General features: G+C 42.9%; 1 protein-coding gene across 1 annotated transcript; it reads right to left on the bottom strand.

The window, feature by feature from the left end:
* Positions 1 to 8055: 8055 nt before the first annotated feature.
* On the bottom strand, positions 8056 to 21237 carry LOC149359279 (uncharacterized). The gene is made up of 6 exons (XM_089569003.1): positions 21121 to 21237; positions 17822 to 17973; positions 13769 to 13836; positions 10817 to 10900; positions 8735 to 8875; positions 8056 to 8185 (listed from the first exon to the last, which is right to left on the bottom strand). The coding sequence occupies exons 1-5, from the start codon at positions 21214 to 21216 to the stop codon at positions 8736 to 8738; spliced, it is 540 nt and encodes a 179-aa protein (XP_089425129.1). The 5' UTR covers positions 21217 to 21237; the 3' UTR covers positions 8056 to 8185; position 8735.
* Between the last annotated feature and the right edge of the window lie 427 nt (positions 21238 to 21664).

Genomic DNA, 21664 nt, shown 5'->3' with positions numbered 1-21664 from the left:
CTTGCAACAACTGAGACTTCACGAGGGCAGTAAGAATGCTGAAAAAGCAACGTGTCAGTGTAGCTGCTCTCATACGTAAAGAACCTGCTGCCCCTCACCAATGGCATAACGCGAAGTGAAGCAAAGCACTAGTATAAATTACAAGCAATTGATGTTTAATGCGGAAACAGTAAGAATTTTAGGTCTACTATATCGTCGGTGACCGAGAGCGTATGGAGGAGTTTGGAAATATAGATAAAAAACATTATAATCTCCGAACACAGGACATGCGCCACAGGCGCAAATTGATGTTAAGCTCAGGGATGGAGATGAGGGTGACCTCCAGCCAGAGTAATGCGCTATGACCGAAGAGATGAAGGAGTTCACGCCGTACAATATGATTTAGCGTATTAAGCGCACTCTCTTACTCTGGGGCACGCTTGCTTAGTCAGAAGGTAAAACACCTGTTTCTTCCCAGATGCCTCCCAAACAGTTGTTCGTCTAGCCCCTACAGCGGCGGTGTGTACAATTGTACACATCAAATTTGGCGCTGCGGGGCGCTCCCGCCCTTGCTTCAAACGGGATGGTACATCACGTGGGCACGTAAACATGCCTCCTAAGTGGACAACTAACGCCATCTAGTTTTTTCGCACCAAAGCTGAAGCTCAAGCAAAACTTGAAAATGGACGCCACCGCCTTTTATGGAGGAGCGCGTGAGTGCATTGCAATTCTTTTTCTTTTTTCGTTTCTAAATTTTATTTAGAGCAATGGCGTTTATATTACGTAATATATAAGGTTTCGGCTTTTCACGTGCAAAATGTTTTTGCTGCATGTGTTAAAGATGGCTGTGTGCCGCAGAGTGAAAGATGCGTGTGTACAATTGTACACATGGCGCCTCAAGGCCGCCCCTCCTGATAACGCTGCTTCTGCTTTTTATTTCGTTTCTAAGCGGTAATGGAGAACTTATGCACATCTTTTATGTATTATAGGTCTTAGAGAGCACTCAGTATGCCGTCAAAAAGCATCGACTACGCCCCTCAAGCTCTTTTGGCCAGAAAAGCCGATGGAAACATCTCGGATGGGGCCTTCTCAGATGATGAATTCGAAGAATCTGCCGAAATTGTGGTAAGTTTTGCCACTACACAAAAGCAGTTTTAAAATTTACTTCATGATGATTTCTATCACTCTTTTATTTTATTCTAGCCTGCTTCAAACGGAGATCCTGTGCTAGTCGACCACAACATCAGTAGCAGTGACGATGAAGAGAATGTGCAGCCACCGCCAACGAAGAGGAAGAAAATCGTGGTCAAGTGGATTAAGAAGAAATTCTCACCGGTGGACATTGAGTGCAAGTTCATTCCTAACAGAGGATCAGCTGTCCTTGAGCCTCTTGAGTACTTCCCAGATAAAATTTTTGATGACCCGGCACATTCAGTTGTGATGTGGCTCGTGGAGGCGCTCCCACATGGTCTCAACATGAGATGCTACATGGACAATTATTTTTCTTCGGTGCCGCTTTTCCGAGAGCTGCAATTGCTTGGGATTTTGGCCTCTGGTACGATCAGGGCCAACAGACTTCTAGGCTGTGAGCTCAAGAGTGAAAAGGAGTTGAAAAAGGAGGGGCGCGGAAGCTACGACTTCAGGATTGCTGAAGAAGAAGACGTAGTGATTGTTCAATGGCACGACAACGGTCCAGTCAACATGGTCTCTGCATTAGTAGGAATAGGCAACATCACCAAGGCGAAGAGGTGGAGTGAAGCAGCAGAAAAACATATTGAGATCGACTGTCCGCAGGTAATCGCCCAGTACATTCAATTTATGGGTGGCGTGGACAAGCTCGACTTTTTGATGTCCTTGTACCCCCGCCATTCAAAGACAAAGAAATGGCCAGTGAGAGTAATCGCCAACTTCATCTCCTTCTCCATCTGCAACAGTTGGCTTGAGTACATTCGCGATGCTAATGCAGAGGGACTTCTCTAAAGGGAAGTGAAGGATGTAATGGTGTTTCAGTCAGACATTGCACGAAGCTTGATTGCAAGCAACAGAACAGCGCCTAACAGGAGGGGAAGACCAAGCACTCGAGCACAGCAAAGCCTGCCCGAAAATCACATGTCGGCACACCTCTGCCGGCAAACTCCACAAGATTTGATGGAAACAACCACTGGCCCATTCACATCAACGCCAACTTTCAGCAAAGGTGCCGAAACGCGGGCTGTCTGTCAGTCTCGAATCTACTGTTGTAAATGCGGAGTTTTCCTCTGCCTGAGTGCCACCTAGGACTGCTACTATGAATTTCATCACAAAAAGTATTAACCATCCAAGTAAGCAAGCTGAGAGGCATTGAAAATGCACTCTTAAGTACTTGAAAAAAGTTAACAGTACCTGAAAATGGTTGTTCCTTGAGTAAGTGGACATAGACATATTTCGCGGCATAGAGGCGCCATGTGTACAATCGTACACATTAAAAAAATTTTTGTTCGCTCAATAAACATGTTTTTTTTTCATATCACTCACTTCGGATTGTTATTTAGAGGCAATATGTGAAGGAATCGCAATTTTCTTTCGTGTTTATCTTAATTCGCGCCCGAAGGGGCTAGAAGCCACTCTTTGAAACTTTGTAAAAATCCTTACAGACTCACAAAGAGCATGCCGCAACTACCTACGCGGCAGAATAGAGCACAGAGCGCTCCGCATACTCCGCTCTGGGGGCCACATAACACAACGACAAACAAACGAAGAACCAATCAGGCATACGATAGTATAGACGCCGGGACATGCGGGAGTAACAGGGAACCAAGAGGCGGACAGGATAGCTCGAGGGTACACTTATTACCGAGCATCCAACGTAGGCTACCTCGAGAGGAACGAACCTGTACCCCAAGATTATTCGGCGATACTAAACTATTACAAGGGCTGCAGAAAGCGGTATCCACCACCGGACAACTCCCTTAGCAGAGAGGACTCTGTCGCGTGGAGGCAGCTACAGACGGGCTCCTACCCGAACCTACACGTACTCAACAAAATGTATCCAACACAATACAATGACAAATGCCCTTGGTGCCAAGAACCATCCACGCTGTACCACATAACGTGGGCATGCCAGAGGATAAGCGTGGTACCAGTGATAACAAACCTGAGTGCTGAGCAATGGGAGGGAGTGCTCTCCAGCGATCGCCGGGTCGACCAAGAAGGTTTGATTCGGCGAGCAAAGCTGGCAGCAGCATCCAGCGGAGCCCTGGACTAAGGGCAACCGACCTTTGAGCAAGATGGACGAAGCTATCTCAAAATCGCCGAGTACAACCGAATCTAGAGCTAATAAAGTTTTCACTCACTCACTCATATCGAAAAAAATCACCCGTTTTCGTACATAACCAACGCTAAAAAAATATTTTTTTACTGTCACAACTTTCCTTTATTTCAATCTGGCTTCTGGACACTTTTGTAAGATAAGACATGCCAGCTCTATTAGCTTTGACTTGAATCTTGAATTTGAAACTAATGCATTATTAATGAGAATTTCTCATATCTTCCGGTTTCTGAGGATAAAACAATGTATATTATTTTAGTGATAATTTCTGGGTCCGATCAAAAAGGGACGCAGGACATTTTCATCACTCAACATGCTGTGGCGGCTCTGCGGCTTTCGCGTTCGGCTGCTGATAACAGGTTCACGGGATCAAGTCCAGGCCGCAGACGCCATATATCGGTGGAGGCAAAAAACAAAAACACATTATGTTTTGTGTGGTGTCAGCCCCTGTTAAGGAAACCTAGGCAATCAAAGTTAGCCCGATGTCCTCCACAACAGTGTTCGTCCTATCCTGTATGTCCCTTCGGAACAGCAAACACCGCAGCTTGCTGTAATTTGATCTGTTTACTGACAATCAGCCGGCCAAGACGGAGTAAAATCTTAAATTCGGGAACTGCGAAGAACCTATTTTAGCATTTTACAGCATTTAGCAATGAATACTCGACAATCCAGCGAATCTCAATTTTAGGAGCAAATGCAAAAGTATCTCGTCGTGTGCCTTTGGCTTTGGGAAGGAAGAATTTCACAAAGAAATATAGCTTTAACACCTGGAGTTTGTTTATTGCAACAAACATACATTTTCAGTGAACAAGGTGGTGAGTTGGACGAATTTTTAACTATTCTTGATGAAAAGGAAGCTTTAAGTATTAATGACCACCGAAAGGAGGAAGACGAAGAGCAAGAGCATCTATCATTGTCTTCCTTCTTTTATGGGCATCATGGTTTGCGCTTACCTCTCGAGATGAAGGGCACATTTTCAAGGTGATGTTTGGCGCGTTATAGCTGTCATTGCTTGTGTACCGGGAAACCCAACACCATCACCTAGCATTCACGGAGAATTCCTAAGCAGACTGAAGAATGCATTGTTGTCGATGACGTCTTGTGCTTTCAAAGCAAGAACTTACTTGGGATGTTTATGATGGCCCTTCAAAAGCCAAATATATTCTCCTTTCTTGGCATCCTTGTCAAACCATGCTCTCTAAGCCGTCAGGCATTCGTATATGGTGTCGTTATTACTGTCAGAAATGGCAACGGCGAACAACGGAAACTTGTCGATTATCTGCGTGAGGGAGAGGTACATGTGTAAAGCAATGTAAAAAAATATTAAAGTATAGCGTAAAACAATTAATGTACAGCGATTTGATAATCGAGGCTTCTAGCGGAGAACTCATCCTGAGGCGTATGCGTGGTTCTAAACCAAACTAGTGGTTTGGAAATGCTTTGTAGTTTACTAACACTTCCAGATACTTTAATGTGAATCATCGCCATGTGTTCACAAAGCAACCACTAGTATTGATGGTTTACCGAGATTCACTGCTTGGTAACGCTCCGAATTGCGGTGCGGATTTTACAAACTCTCTCTCTCTCTCTTTCCATATATGTATATATATATATATATACTGCGAAAGCATGAAGTGCCTTACTGCTTACAAGAATATATAGCGAAGTATACGCTTTGTTAAAGGAAGCATATTTATTCGACGTTCCGATCGGAAGACCGATCTTCCGATCGAAACGTCGAGTCGAATAAATATGCTTCCTTTAACGAAGCGTATACTTCGCTATATATATATATATATATATATATATATATATATATATATATATATATATATATATATATCTAATCAATTAGCTTTAAGCGATGACATATTCAGTAATATTCTAAATTGATCAACACCACAAAATAAATAAATTAATTAAAGAAAAAATCCCCTGTGCCCCTTGGTTTCTGTGGCTGTTGGCTTCTGTCATATTTACAATGAGCCCCTCAATCCCCTTCCTTGTTTGCTTAATTGCTTAGCGAGGGCCTCGATTCTGGCAGCCTTGATGCCATAGGAAGCATAAGAGGGTTCTCACACACAGCTTCCACCCTCTCCGTTCGATGACGTTCTACGTCACACCTGCGGTAAATCAGGACGTTCTACGTCCGCCGCTTATGAACGTGGGTGGCGCTGATGAACACTCTCAATGTTAGGTTACTTGTAAACATAAATACCCCCGAAAGCAGAAGGTTTGACAGCCGTCGCCGTAGCTCAGAGGTAGAGCACCGGACGCGTAATTCGGAGGTCGTGGGTTCGCATCCCACCGGCGGCATGTGGTTGTTTTTTCTTCTGCTTTTCTAATCAATTAGCTTTAAGCGATGACATATTCAGTAATATTCTAAATTGATCAACACCACAAAATAAATAAATTAATTAAAGAAAAAATCCCCTGTGCCCCTTGGTTTCTGTGGCTGTTGGCTTCTTTCATATATATATATATATATATATATATATATATATATATATATATATATATATATATATATATATATATTCATTGGGAGTCGACCTTTCGGAAAGAGCCTGTCCTTTTTCAAAACTGAAGTTACATGGTTCTTGCTTTTCTTCTTAAAGGGTCTTCATCTTTATATACATTAGTCTTGGTTTCTCTTTTTGCCTTAATAATAAACGCAGTCTATGAGATCAGCTACCAAGAAAAACATGCAGGGAGCTTAACCAAGTAATGTCTGACTGTCTAGCCTAGAAATTAAGCGGATATAAAGGAAGAGAAGAAGAGAGAAGGAATGTTCAGTTTTCCATATCGAACGCGGGCATCCCGCTTTTTTTTTTCTCTCTGATCCCAAAAGGCGGAGGCATTCAGTCAGCAGTCTACTCTAAGAAGTTTTGATCGACCTTGCGGCCACACCGAATGCATCCTGTAGAGCTAAACACTAAACACTGCAGGATTTTATTACATAATTGGCAGCGAAATTTGGCAAGATGCTTAAAGTTAACGGCGATCTTATTTCTACTATCTCATTGGCGCTGTAATTAGTCACGACCTCTAAAACTGAAGTATGTAGAGCGCTAAGTAATTCCTGACGGCACAGTCACTTCCACCATGTCCGATCGTGAATTCACCTCGGCAAATACACAGAGCTGAAGTTACACCCAGACAATAGAAAAACTTGCATGATGTCTTCACTGATTGTTCCTGAGGTTATCGCGTCGTCGGTTTGCATGCGCTGAAAGTAATTTTATCAGGGTTACGAATTCTTTCCAGCGACTTACAATCACGAGGAACGCAAGTGCAGATTTTGTACTTTGCCGCCATGATATCGGGCAGGGCGATGGCTTTATAGGGTGTAACAATGACCGGAGCTGATGGCGTTGAGCTTTGAAAATTTTGTCTCAAATAAAAAGACACAACGTTATTACAGTCCTGTTATCGATGTGGCGAGCCGAATTTCGTATTTTTACTGGGCTCTTGTAGTATGAGGCTTAAAGTTAAATACACGGCTAATCCCACTTTTAAATTCGAAGTGCCGTCACGTGGATTGAAAACGTTTTTTCCAAGATGTACTTCCAAGAAATTACTTTGCACTCTTCGACAGGGTCCTATATTTGGAGGAAGAAATCGAGCAGGGCCGGGCGAAAACTCTGCTAAGTTTGGCATGGAATGAGTCATCTCAGAGCTTGACCGTGAACTTGGGCCCCCAATTCTACTATCGCTACACTGCACGCCCCAGTGCCGTCTGCTTCTCTTCTGCAGCAGCAACGTGTACGGCTACCTTCGCGACCTGTATGTGCAGCCGCGTAAAGATACCATTGGCGGAATAGCCTATCCCCCTTTTTTTTGGTGTGGCGTAACAGGCGTATCTTTTCGCATGTATTAGAGTGCGGTAGCGAAGACGATTTTGATGGTGCTGGTTTTGCCCCTTGTTTTTAATTGAGTGTGGTATCCAAAATTATGTGCGCTCTGGCGCCGTCACTACGAGCACTCTAAAAAGAGCGCCATCTGATACCACTCTCCAAATGTAGTTTATGTCGTTGTGTGCGGAGGCGCGGAGGTTGCCGAGTGCTCTAATGCGTCAAACGGCGAACCAGGAAGCTTCCCACCAGTATTACTTTCCTGAACACAATCTCCAAAGTGCGTCAGCATATTCTTCCTGAACATGGAAAGCACACGGTGAAGCACACGCACTCTTCTTCACCAGCGCATTTTTACGTAATCTCCTGAACGCGGTATGGACCTTACTTCGGGATACGAAAAGTAAAAGCGTTTCTAACAATATACACTATACACGTCGCGAAAAAGGTCTTTTGGACTGTTCGCAATATTTCTCATTCGAATGTAGATGTTATAATTGGCAAGAAAAAGAAAGAAGAATAGAAGTGTGCCCCCCTCTGCTCCGGTTGGTACGACCGGCTCCCCTTTCGGACATATGTTATAAAGGCTTTATAAAAAATACCCCTCCCCCCCTCCTTTCGGACAACTGGAACCTTTGACTCAATCTTCTTTCTGGTTTACATCAGCATCGAGGACCGGATCATGCGTTTTCAAGAGCAGAGAGAACTCTTGAATGGGAGCTATAAGCTCCAAAGAACTTATCAAGTAAAAAAAAGATGGTTTGGTTTGGTTTATAAGTTTTAACGTCCCGAAGCGACTCAGGCTATGAGTGACGCCGTAGTGAAGGGCTCCGGAAATTTCGACCACCTGGGGTTCTTTAACGTGCACTGACATCGCACAGTACACGAGCAAGTAGAAAAAAGAAGCAGAAAAGCTTTATTCAATGCTTTAGTGTGTTCTTTATTTTTCGAGAAGAAGATCTTCGTTCCAGGAAAAGAATAACAGGCACCACTGTAATTGGCATTCTGTTGTTACATCAGTGGGCCGGGTGCTTCTTGACCGTGCCTGAAAGCACATCAGACAAAAACGCCGTTCAGTACTGGCACAGCCAAAATGAACCCTCAATTGAAAACGTATTCCACCAATGTGATAACTTATCTTAGTGACCTAGTGTTTAAACACGAGAACGGATAGCACACGAATATGTAACTGCGCCTGTTGGGAAGCGCACAGTTGCAAACTTTTTTAAAAAATATGTCGCTACACCAACTGGCCCAACGTACTGCTCTACGAAGCGGTAAACACTTGCAAAAGGGCAGACATGTCGTCACCCACGTAGTTTCTTTAGAATAAAATTGCCTTTTGGAAAGTAAGCGTTTTTTTAAAAGATACCAAAATGGATATGCATGAAGATGCTATTCTAAATATTTAATGGGGTAAGCACTGTTTTATAGGGGCGCTACGGTGATTTTGCTTCAGATTTTTCCTGAGTCGTGTGCTCTATTAGCGGCTGAATTTTCGCTGGCTCAAACTCCCCTATTCTAGCGATACCGATAAAGCGATGTGAATTTAGGGCAGTAATAATGTTCGACACTGTATGCGAAAAACACGTACATCACCAGTGGGCAGTTTCTTCTCCCTTACAGATGTCCTTGCTGTAGAGCGGAGCTCCGACACCGCAATGCTTGGAGAACTCCTCCAGGCACTTCGGGGGCAGCGAATCTTTCCTTGCTTCGGAGGCCCAGAGGATGCATTCTGAGGGGCAAAGGAAAAAAAAGTACCCTTTAACACTTGCGGATGCGTACATATCACCCAGGCGAAGATGTGCTTTCATCGCAATTTGCAGAGAAAATTGTGGCTAAAAAACGATTGCCTTTTTGTAGCTATGGCTCTAGCCACTTTTCAGAACTGACAACATGTCATTTCTTTTTTGACGAATAATCATGAAACGTATACGAGAGCGTCACACCGAGAACAAATGAGAAAAATTCAGGGGGCACTTTGGCTCCCTAAAGTGTTGCAAGGCGAAAGCGTCTCCTGGCGCACTGTTTGTTTTCATTTACTTTTTTATTTTTCATTTTATTTTTGCTCCTTTTCTTGTTTTTATAGTTTTTATTTTCATATCTTATTTTCTTTTTATTTTTGCTTATTTTCTTATTTCTCTTTTTCTTTTTCTTTTGCTGACTTTATTCCTTTTGTTTTATTTATGAAACCTATGCATTCACTAGATGCGCCTTTATTCATGCTGGAACCTTGAGCCTTCGTGGCGGATTGGTAGCGTCTCCTCTTCAAATGCCGAAGGCCCTGGTTCGATTCCCACCCTCGGCGCAGTTTCTTTTTAAGCAGTGACGCCGAAAGGCGGACAAATCTGCCGACGCGTCTGTCGACATTCCTACCGACGCGTCTGTCGACACGGCTGCTGTCGCGTCTGGTAACGACAGTATGAGGCATTAAAGGCTTTCGCCTTAATAATTGGTTCAGTGAGGTTCAGTTACAAGAATAGGCACACAAGGTGCGATAGCCTTAAACAGGCGCTGTCGACAACTTCATGCAGCTTCTTTTTAGTAAAAGTTGACTCAGTGCCTCTTTGTGGCTGTATTTATTTTTATTCCGAGACAAAATTTCATTGACTGAGGGGAAACTGCGAACACTACTTTAAAACCTAAAAAATAATTCGTCACCCTCGTTTAAAACTCCCCGGGAGAGGAGCCCAGCTTCTACGGTGTGTGAGAAAATTGACCTGGGTGTCAACGCAGTTCACATGTAAAAATGACCTGCACCGGGAATACTCGCATTATATTTGTGCATGTTTTATTCCTTTAAAATTCCATTAGATGCTAAAATTTCGTGTCTTTTATTACAGCAAGCTTATCTATGCAATATTTTCTTTGGGTTCTTTAAAATCGCATCTCGAAGAAACCGACGGGTATCAGAAAAGAAACTATCTGATGATGCAAAGAAAAAGTGGCTGACTGTGGCACGTTACATCAGGAGCTTTGTTCTGTCCAACAAATATGTGCTCCGTAATCATCGGTTTCTGATTGGCGGGGTAGAATACCTATAATCCGAGAGCGGCAGCAAATACTATCGGCGCACCGCAGATTATATGAGAAATCAGGCGATGATTCTAGCATATGAACTTAATTTTTTCACCTCCCTATCTGGTCAACACTCGGTTTGCAGTGAGATTAAGGTTTTTATAGTTAGGAAGCGGTAATATATAGATACAAGCGAACTGCAGTATTTGCTCAGTGTCCCGTTGAGATCAATCCAGGGCTTTATGAAGGCACAGATCGGTGCCGATAGTCTACTGAACGTTCGCTTTTGGGGGGGGCTATGCGGCATTCACGCGCATCAACAAAGGCATGTGATAAATTATTTACCCAGTGGCAAACTTGTCAAAATGTTGCTACGAGTGCTACTTACCACAAATACATTTATGTGAAAGTGGGAATTTCAGAAAGAACACTGACTAGCCCAGAAAACGGAGAAATACCTGCTAACTTAACGCAGCTGTCACTAATCAGCCCAAAATCGCTCCTGGCTATTTTCTTTGTTTATTACACACCACTTACGTTGTACAGCAGTCAGCACTAGTCTAAAAGAGTTGAGCAACTTTTTATAAATCATTTTATTTGCAGCGGATGCGAAGAGTACGCCATTACTTTGAAAGCTCTGAATGTACAGTGTACTCACGCTTTCCATCGTAAGGCATCCCGAGGACTGCGCAAGTCTCATAGTCCGTGTAGTAGAAAGTTCCAACCTCGGGTTTTGCGTCCTCTGTAAGCACACAGAAGAGATGGTTGTTAATGCGCCACGGAAATTGTATATTGTGAAATCTAGTTTGAATAGTCGGGCACACATGGAGGTTTAAATGCAAATATAAAATTAAAATAGCTTTATATAGGCTATCTCTTGCGCATCTTAGTGTATAGAACCTATGCTTAAGGAATGATGCACATTCTTATGCAGAATTAACGGTTTGAAACTACTCGGTTTGGTTCGGTTTATGGAGTTTTAACGTCCCAAAACGTGAGAGCAGGTGTAGTGAAGGGCTTCGGATAATTTAGACCACCTGGGGTTCTTTAACGTGCACTGACATCGCCCAGTACACGGGCCTCTAGAATTTCGCCTCCATTCATAATCGACCGCCGCGGCCGGGATCAAACCCCCGTATTCCAGATCAGCAGCTGAGCGCCACAGCCATTGACCCGGAAGACGCGGGTTTGATCCCAGCTGCGGCGTTCTACTCAATCTGTAGCATCTTAACCTTGTGAATTGCATTATGAGCTGCTATGTTGCAGTCGGTGCAAGTAGACGCACGAACCCTCGTTTAAACTCAAGCTTCAGCTAGGTGGTAACTACTTTAATGGCGCGCTTAAGGCGTCCAACCAAGTGAACTATCTATGCGCCTTTCCTTTTCTCAAAACCGAGAGAGGCTTTACACCGCGAATAAGATTAGACTGGGTTTTGAGGAAAGGAAAAGCGCATATCTAGTTCACCTTGTCGGTGTACCCCTACGAACCCCAACTAAGAGCTTGGTAATAGTGTTCTAGTCGGCGTGCGTGGCGCGCTTCAAGCGTCAACCAGAAAATGGACTTGCTATGTGCCTTTGCTTTTCTCAAAAGAGAGGGAGGTTTTCCACCGCAAATAAGTGTTGTTGTTAGTGGCTACCTATTATTAATGAAAATAAAAATGGAAGGTAAAAAATGTTGCTAGCTGCGCCATCTCCATCGGAACCTGAAATACGCTGAGGCTTAGCATTTTATTTTTATTTCAAGGAATCACTAGCTATTTTTCACTACTTTTTTCGTTTTTGTTTCTTTTAATATTTTTGCTATGCGAAAAGGCTCCACAGTCACTAGGCTCTGACAAGGCCCAAAATATGTTCGTGTACCTGCAATCATTCTAGGTCTCAACTAAGCAGTAATAAATAATGTAGTTTGGAAGTTTTCAACAATTATCAATCAGTATGCGGAAACGAAAGCTAATAAGAAGAATGCGTTTCGCAAGGAAACAGAAAACTGGCTTTCAAGTGTTCCAATTTTTGAAGATTGGTGAGTAGAAGGATAATGCCATGTTGCGAACGTTTGCAAACACCGCGAAGAAAAACGTGTAATGATTGTTTGCAACTTTTACTACTATATTCAAATTGTGAATGCAGCAGAGAGGTCTCACACAGAGCGAAATTTTGATTTCACTGCTTTGTGGTAATCCCCACGTTTCTCTTCGCTATTGTAAAAAGCAGCGATGAGAATACACGGAGCACTCATCTTAGGTCCATAAAAACTCGCAATCATATTTGCACGCATCCGCTGCCAATTCAAAACTCAGCCTAGAACTTGAGCTATACTACACCGTCTATAGTATAATTCTAAAGGGTTGAGAATTAGGTGAGTAGGTAAGAATTCATACTTTCTCTGCTGTGGCATCACAAGGACAAGGACTTAGACGGAGTAACGACCACACAAGTGCTCACTAACAACTGAAAAATTTTTTTAAAAGAACAAAATATATAGAAAACACCAATGGTTACATGCGCAGTCCAGAACAAGGTTACAAAAGCGCCAGGCAATAACTCGTGTTACAGAACCACGAATCTACCTGTTATCATAGCGTAATGCTCTTTCTACATAATCAAACTCAGCGTCTAGTAGCAGCAATGATGGCGAACTCACGACAAAGCATGTCAAAAGCCGCAAGTGTGTCCCATTGTTCAAAGAAACACGCGTTCTCCGAAAACATATAGATAAGACTTCCCGGGAGATTATGGAGGCCTTCCGTATAAGGAAGTCGGTTGATGAATGTGTGAGTTTTCCATCATTGCTGCTACTTGAAGCTCAGGTTGATTATCTTGAAAGAGCATTAGACTATGATAACAGCTAGATTCATGGTGCCGTAACATGTGTTATTGCCTGGCGCTTTTGTAACCTTGTTCTGGACTGCGCTTGTAACCGTTGGTTTTTTCTATATATTTTGTACTTTTAATAAATTTTGTCAGTTTTTAGTGAGCACTTGTGTTGTGGTTACTCCGTCTACATGTCCTTGTCCTTGTGGTGCCGCAGCAGGGAAAGCATAGTTCTATTCTGAGCGATTATATACGTACTTGCAGACTGTTCCCTACTGAGTGCAGCAGAGCATCGAAACTATTTTGAATTCAGGGAAAGCGCATGCCGCAAAATCAGGCACCCAAGTTTTCAGTAGTTTATCCAAAACATGGTCGAAATTAATCAGAAGCAAGAACTGAAGCTCCTCGGCCACAATCCCTGCTGGGAAACGGCGCTGTCAGGCACCAGCATCATTATTACCATTAATTGTGGCACCACCCTTATTAGTCGAGTATTAACGAATATACCCAAACTTTTCGTCTGGCGTTTGGGGTCAATACTATCTGATACCCCCCATATCGCAGTAATAATTCTGAGATATTTTGGAAATCATTCTCGTCTGATGACCGTAGAAGTGCTCAAAACCACTACTTTTTCTTCAGGTTAGCTAGCATATGCTACCCAGATTAGCATTTTCTTTATCATGCTTTCCTCATTTAGCCTTCGCATGTTATGCTTGGCTGCTACAGATCAGATTTGTGCGTGACATTGCGACACCTGCATCTCCACAAAGAACGAAGACATATTTGAAAGTTGTTACCTGATCCTTCCATGTACAGGAAAGTGTCGGGGCTACTTCCATCCGCGACATAGAAAGCAACGGTCTTCCTGCGAGAGGTAAAAAAAATGTTAAAGCGCCAGCCCTTTTTACTTCTTACCATCTATAGTCATCACTATTTGTTAAATTTGAGTAACGGGAAAAAACTTCCTTTCAAACTAGAACCAGCCAGGAATTTCAGACACTCTGTATATTTGTAATCCAGATCTGGAGGCCAACAGTCGGGAAGGCTTCGTGTGCCATGAAGAAAAGCCCTGGCGCATGGCACCCACCGGACGTGTCACTGGAAGCTGTGTATTAAATTCCACCGTTGCCCTGCTGTTTTCGAGTGGCTGCGGGACATTCGAATAACCTAACTTGTTTGAACCTGACAAGATAACCAACTCTTGTATACATTGCGCATCATATATATCCTGCCATTTCTGCGATCAGGCTCCTGTCGTTTTAAACTGCCTCTGTGAATGCCTCCGCAGTATTCTCAGATGATTAACGAAACATCTACACAACCAGAATTCGCAAGAGTTTTCGATCACTTGCATGGCAAATAGGCAGATGTTCATTCATTGTTGTGGGAACTCTCTGTCGCAGGCGTCCACCACTTTCCAAATAGCAGAGCCATGTCAATCTCCGTAATACTTCAAGTCCCTGAATTTTTAATTTTATTTAATTCAATGCTTTCTGCTTGCTGTGGCCCTTATACGTGATGATTTTTATTATCTATGCAGATTCTTCCTTAGCAACCGTGAGAGATTGGCTACTGCCGTCTGTGCAAGTGCACTGTACTGTTAGGCCAGAATGACGTATGCGAAAGATCCACTGAAAGAATATAAATTTATGAAATTACCTCATCTATTCTTATTCCGTTTTAAGGGGAAGAATGTGCGTTAAAAATGAAGGTCGTAAACTGCGAAGGCGAACCAAGTTTTCGCATTTTCCTAATCGGCATCGTGATTTGAAATAAAGAAGGTGAAAACAGCGCCTCTCAAAGCTTGCTTAGTTTTTTCGCCTATCACAGTTAGAAAATGCGGTATTTCGAATTTTTAGCCCACCAAATAGAGATAGAGTTTCCATGTCTTAAGATGTGAAAGTGAATGTGATTTCGACAGCGATACCACGAGCATCGGTACCATTTTATAAATTGGCGACTTGGGAAAGCCACCTCGACGCCCTTATAAAAGCTCTTTTTTACACTCTATATTTATAACCACAATATCGATTCCACGAAAGCAGCAATCACTACATGTGTCTTAACGAGCCCTTCATTTCTTTTTCCTTGTCTGCTCAATATCTATTGTGATTATTTTAAGCTGGGCTCGCATTCGATGTTAACAGCACTAATGTTAGCAGCAATACTTTGCGCTATAAAGCAAGAAATTATTCTGTTGATTATATCAATCCAATTAACCAATCACCTTGTAATAGCAATCTATGACTCCCATACTTTCCGCCTTTCTGTAAGATGCACATGCGCCGGTAGCACCTACGTATCTCTCTCGCTTCTTCAAGCAATTTTTTTTTGTACTGAAAAATGACCCGGTGTATACATATACAACACTGACATAATAAACGTTTTTTTTACTGCCATATCTTTTATTTATTTCAAAACTGGCTTCTTGGCTGCTTTCTGCAATAATCCATGCCTGCTCTATCAACTTCGATCTTGAATCTTCCTATCGAACTAATATATTATAATGGAGAATTTCTCAGTACGTGTTTATTTATTTATTTAGTTAGTTAGTTGGTTAGTTAGTTAGTTGCTTGGTTAATTAGTTAGTTAGTTAGTTGGTTGGTTAGTTAGTTAGTTAGTTAGTTAGTTAGTTAGTTAGTTAGTTAGTTAGTTAGTTAGTTAGTTAGTTAGTTAGTTAGTTAGTTAGTTAGTTAGTTAGTTAGTTAGTTAGTTAGTTAGTTAGTTAGTTAGTTAGTTAGTTAGTTAGTTAGTTAGTTAGTTAGTTAGTTAACGACCTGTCAAGCGCGCAAGTTAAGTGCACTTACGAGGAGTGCGCTTCGGCATCCCGAGTGACACTTTGGGCTACGCGGTGCTAAACGGGAAAGCAAAGTGCACTCGTAGTAAAAAAAAAATGCCGTCAGAAAATGAGCTAAATTTGTGAAGAGGTCGATGGAAAAGAAAAAAAGGAGTCATAATAATTGATTGCTTAACGTGATAGCACAAATAAAACAAGGTTCCACATTTTTTAACGAAGGAAAAAAATAGAAATATAAGAAAAGCCAAGACTATCCAGAATTGCGGCAACAAACAAGATGGCGGCGGGCAGCGTTGTTGCATCGGATCTCGTACCTTTGTTTTGCTGCTTCGCCTGTAGCTACAACGAACGAATTTTTTCTAAAAACAGTACTATAGCATGTAAAATGAAGTTGTAAGTACTTTTTATGCACTATACGTATTGTGTCTTTGAAGTCGCTGCTGGCGAGGCTAAGCACTCAGCTCTCAAAGTGCGTTCTGTGAACGCACTCCGACTTGAGTGCGCACTTTGGCAAGTGCACTTATGTTACGCCGTTTAGCTGTGCTAGAGTGCACTTTCAGCAAGTGACACTCTTCGTAAGTGCACTTTATTTTGCGCGCTTGACAGGGGTAGTTAGTTAGTTAGTTAGTTAGTTAGTTAGTTAGTTACTTAGTTAGTTAGTTAGTTAGTTAGTTAGTTAGTTAGTTAGTTAGTTAGTTAGTTAGTTAGTTAGTTAGTTAGTTAGTTAGTTAGTTAGTTAGTTAGTTAGTTAGTTAGTTAGTTAGTTAGTTAGTTAGTTAGTTAGTTAGTTAGTTAGTTAGTTAGTTATCGTACCTCTCAGGGCAAGAGACATTACAGAGACAAACTTAAAAACACCGAGTATACAATGCTAGCTATAGCTTCACGGAACATCGCGTAATTATTGATGTTGCCAATAACGGCGGTAAGGTGGTTCCAGTCACACGAGGTACGCGGCAAGAATGACTGAGAAGAATATTTGGTGGCGCAGGAATCGTAACCAACTTTATGATGATGCTCAGCACGATGATATACATGAAATGGCTGTGGGATAAGGCGATCGCGGAGTTCAGAATGATGGTGCAACTTGTGAAATAATGCGATGCGAGACACTTTTCAACGAAGTGACAGCAATGGAAGAGAAAGACTAGGTTTATCGTATCATCTGGTTTCTAAGAATAAAACACTGCACATTATTTTACTGACAATTTCTGGGTGAAATCAAAAAGGGACGCAGGATATTTTCATCATTTAACATGCCACGGTGGCTTTGCGGCTTTGGCGTTCGGCTGCTGACTTCATGTTCACGGGATCAAACCCAGGCTGCGGAGGCCACATTTCGGTGCAGGCAAAAAAAAAACACATTAGTTTTGTGCAATGTCAGCCACCGTTAAGGAATCCTAGGTAATCTAAGTTAGCCCGACGTCCTCCACTACAGCGTCCGTCGTATCCTGTATGTCCGTTTTGGACGGTAAACCTCGCAGCTTGTTGTTATTAGATGTGTTTACTAACACATTGCAGGCCAAGACAAAGTAAAAACTAAAACTCAGGAACTTCGAATAACCCATTTTACTGCATTTAACAATGATTACTCGGCCTTCCAACCCAGCTCAATTTTAGCAGGAAATGCAAAAGTGACTCGTCCGGTGCCTTTGGATTCCAGAAGAAAGAATTTTATAAAGAAATATAGCTTTAATGCGTTGAGATTGTTTATCGCAACAAAGAGGTATTTTCACTGAACAAGGCGGCGAGTAGGGCGAATTTTTAAGTATTCATCATGAAAAGGAATCTTGAAGTATTGATGACCACCGAAAGGAGGAAGACGACGAGCAAGCTCTTGTAACATCGACTTCCTTCTTTTGAGGGTGCTTTGGTTCGCGCTGACCGCTCAAAACGAAAGCTACATTTTCGAGATGGTGTTAGGCGCATTAAAGCTTTAATTTCTTGTGTGCCGCAAAAGCTAACACAATCACGTAGCAGTCACGGAGAATTCCTAAGCAGACTGGTGAATGCATTGTTGTCGATGACGTCTTGTGGTTGCAAAGCAGGAACTTACTTGGGATTCTGATGATGACCCTTCAGAAGCCAGATATATTCCCCTTTCTTGGCATCCTTGTCAAACCATGCTCTCTTAGCCGTCAGGCATTCGTATATGGTGTCGTTATTACTGTCAGAAATGGCAACGGCGAACGGAAATTTGTCGAATATCTGCGTGAGGGAGAGGTATATGTGTAAAGCAATGTAAGAAAATATTAAAACTTAGATTAAAGCATTATTGTTAGAGCGATTGATAATTAAAAAGCATCTAGCACAGAACCAATTCTGAACAGTATCGGCAGTTCTAGAGCAAAGTAATGCTTTGAAAATTATTCATAATTTATTAACACTTTCAGCAACTTTAATGATAAGCATCGCCATGTGTTCACAAAGCGACCACTGGTGTTGAAGCTTTACCGAGATCATCTGCTTGGTAATCCTCTGAATTGAAGCACGGATTGATAAGCTCTCTCTCTCTACACACACACACACACATATATATATATATATATATATATATATGTATATATATATATATATATATATATATATATATATATATATGTGTGTGTGTGTGTGTGTGCGTGCGTGCGTGTGTGTGTGTGTGTTTGTGTGTGTGTTTGTGTTTGTGTGTGTGCGTGCGTGCGTGTTTGTGTTTGTAGTGCGTGCGTGCGTGTTTGTATTTGTGTTTGTGTGCGTGCGTGCGTGCGTGCGTGTGCGTGTGTGTGCGTGTGCGTGTGTGTTTGTGTTTGTGTGCGTGCGTGCGTGCGTGTGTGTTTGTGTGCGTGCGTGCGTGCGTGTTTGTGTTTGTGTGTGTGTGTGTGTGTGTGTGTGTGTGTGTGTGTGTGTGTGTGTGTGTGTGTGTGTGTGTGTGTGTGTGTGTGTTGGCTTCTCTTTTTGCCTTAATAATAAACGAAGTCTATGAGATAAACACCAAGAAGCACACGCAGGGAGGTTAACCAAGCAATGTCTGATTGTATATAGCCTGCATGTGAAGAAGAGGAAAGGAAGGATTGTTCAGTTTTCGGTATCGAACGCGTGCACGTTTTTTTTCTCTGTATTACCCAAAAATGGCCGCATTCCGTTAACAGTATACTATAAGAAGTTGTGATCGACCGCGCGGGCACACCGAATGCGTCCTGTAGAGCAGTCACTGAAGAGTGCAGGCTTTTATTACATAATCGAGACGGAAATTTGGCAAGTTGCCTAAAGTTCATGAGGGCTTATTGCTACTGTCTCGTTCGTGCTGGAGTTCCTCAAGACCTCTAAACATCAACTACTTAGGGCGGTTAAGATATATTAAACCGAACCTTAATTCCTGACTGCAGAGCTACTTCTTCCAAGTCCGGTCGAAAATGCTCCACAGCAAATGCACCGACACTAACCTACGCTGAGACACTAATAAAACTTGCATGCTGCCTTCAGAGATTCTTACTGAGGCTATCGTATCGTCAGTTTGCGTACGTTGAAATAATTTTATCTAGGCTTCGAATTATTTCCAGCGACTTATAATCGCGAGGAACGCAAGTATAGGCTTTGTACTTTGCCATGTTGATGTTGGGCGGGGCGATGGCTTTATAGGGGACAACAATGATGCGAGGAGATGGTGTTCTACTTTAAATATTTTGTCTCACCTAAAAAAAAAACGTTATTATAATCCTATTAGGGATGTGACGTGCTGAATTTGGTGTCTTTACTGGGATCTTGTAAGTACGGAGCCTAAAGCCTAATACGCGACTAATCCCACTTCGAAATTCGAAGGACCATCTCATGGATTGAAAAAGTTTCTTCCAAGATGTATTTGCAACAAATTACTTCGGGCACTTTGACCGGGTCATATCTGTTGCGGAAGAAATCTAGGAGGGCCGGGCAAAAACTCTGCTACGTTTGGCGTGCAATAACGTTTCTCAGAGCTTGACCGCAAACTTGGTGTCCCATCCTACAATCGCTACACTACACTCCCTAGTGTCACCCGCTTATTTACTGCCGGTGCAGCGCGTACCGTTCCCTTTGAACCTATGTGTGCAGCCACGTTAGGCTACCATTGGCGGCATAGTCTATCCACCTTTTTTTAGTGTGGCCTAACAGGCGTGTTTTTTCTTATGTAGAATACGTTTCAAAGAATACGGTTTTTATGTGACAGTTTTGCCCCTTTATTTGAGTGTGGTACCTTAAATTACATTTGCTCTCACGCAGTCAGTACGAGCACTCTAAAAAGAGCGCCATCTCATATCAATATAGTTCAATGTGGTCGTGTAGTGACGCCGCATTCCGTATACAACACGTTAGGTTCGCAGGCGCTGAGGTTTCCGAGTGCTCTAATGCGTCAAAAGGCAAACCGGGCACCTTCCCGCTAGCATTTTTTCCGAGCGCAGCTGAGGCCGATGGTGTAGAATTATTTTTGGTGAACGCCAACTCGGACGAAAGTTTAAGCTTTCGAAGCCCCTCCATACGTTGTAAGTTGTGCTGCGGTTTCAGTATTAATTGCTGTTTATCTCCAGCCCATCACAACGCGCAGCTAATGTGTGAAGGAACCGTAAAAAAGGCCTGTAGCTCCACTCGGCTGAGCCAGTTTATACGGAGCGAAAGTCAACCGAACCAGTGGCCGATGTCAACGCGGAGACGTTGGCAGCATCCGCTGCCCTTTTCCGCTTGAGATACTGTGAATCTGCTGCTCCAGACGTGTCTGCCGTTCCTCACCGGTTTCATAAACCCGACGAGCCCGCTTTCGCGAGTTCTCTAGTCAAAGCGGCTTCGTGACGCTCTCTTACGCCGTTGCGAATAGCAATCCCTTTAACCCAGTGCCGTCAGCGGCAGCAAAGGTGTCTGCGTTAGCAAACTATTAAAGCTGGTTTGTGAAGGAAGGAACAACGGCGCGCTGTAAGAACAGAAAAGTTAGCTTTCAACTTCATTCGTGACGACTTAAATCCCCAGAGGAGCGTAGAACTTGCCCTAGGGGCTGATGTCAATACTCTACTAGCTGACAGTGCTAGGGCGTGTTTTTCTATTTCTTTTTTCTTGTTTTAGGAATTACGTTGCTTTCATGTCCAGGAGAACAGTTCTACATGGCGGCATTAATGTTGTAATTTTTGACAGCGAATACAGCTAGCAGCGAAGAGTAGGGCGCCGTAAAAAGCTTAGGATTACGCACTCAAGGAGCATAAATATTGGGACATCGGCAATGTATTTTGTAAGAAACGAGACGCATGCATGAATAGGCGACCGTACTTTCGTACAGAGAAGACGAAGCATTGTAACGGTATGCTACATTCCTACCCCCTACCCCCCCCCCCCCCACCTCCCTTCCCCGGACATTACCTCCATGCTGTCTGGAACCTCGCTGGCTTCATCAGCCGCCGCCAGCGACAGCTGCATGGCGACACCAAAGATGAGAGCGAAGTAAATGCGCTGCATGGTTCACTCGACGAGTTGCAGTGGCCGGGAGAGGTAGGTAACTTGTTGCCGAACACGCTATATATTCTCTTTTTTGACCGGAATGCCCTTGCGACGTTGCCGTCAAGGGACGAATAAATCGTACTCTGTGCAGTACAGCTGCAATGTTTTAATGACATCAGTTAAATGGCTTCAGAGGTACGTCCGATAAAATTGCCCTTATTATCGTGCAGCCTGATTCAATTTGAAAGTTCAAAGGCGGTTCATTGTTTTTAAGCGCCGCCCACGTGTCCAAGGCACTTTGCAGACATGCGTTGCTTATTTCACTTACAGCGAGGCGGGTGCAGCGATCCCAAACCACTTGAATGCAATTTGAAAATAAGGATTCAGTTTCTATAAAAAAAAAACAGAGATTTGTTAGATATTGTTTACGCGATTTTACAGCTGTCAATCCTGTGGCGACACCATT

Source organism: Amblyomma mixtum, chromosome 2 (genome assembly GCF_055824585.1).
Source record: "Amblyomma mixtum isolate Tamu chromosome 2, ASM5582458v1, whole genome shotgun sequence".
Classification (NCBI taxonomy): Eukaryota; Metazoa; Arthropoda; class Arachnida; order Ixodida; family Ixodidae; genus Amblyomma; species Amblyomma mixtum.
This window is presented reverse-complemented; position numbering and strand designations above follow the sequence as displayed.

Bases quoted from the DNA above. Each gene is read 5' to 3' on its own strand.
- LOC149359279 (XM_089569003.1), bottom strand. From the start codon at position 21,216: ATGCAGCGCATTTACTTCGCTCTCATCTTTGGTGTCGCCATGCAGCTG. The intron at 13,837-17,821 runs GTAAGTTCCTGC...TACCTCTCGCAG, and splicing joins GGTCATCATCAGAATCCCAA to GAAGACCGTTGCTTTCTATG. The intron at 8,876-10,816 runs GTGAGTACACTG...TTTGCCCCTCAG, and splicing joins GATGCCTTACGATGGAAAGC to AATGCATCCTCTGGGCCTCC.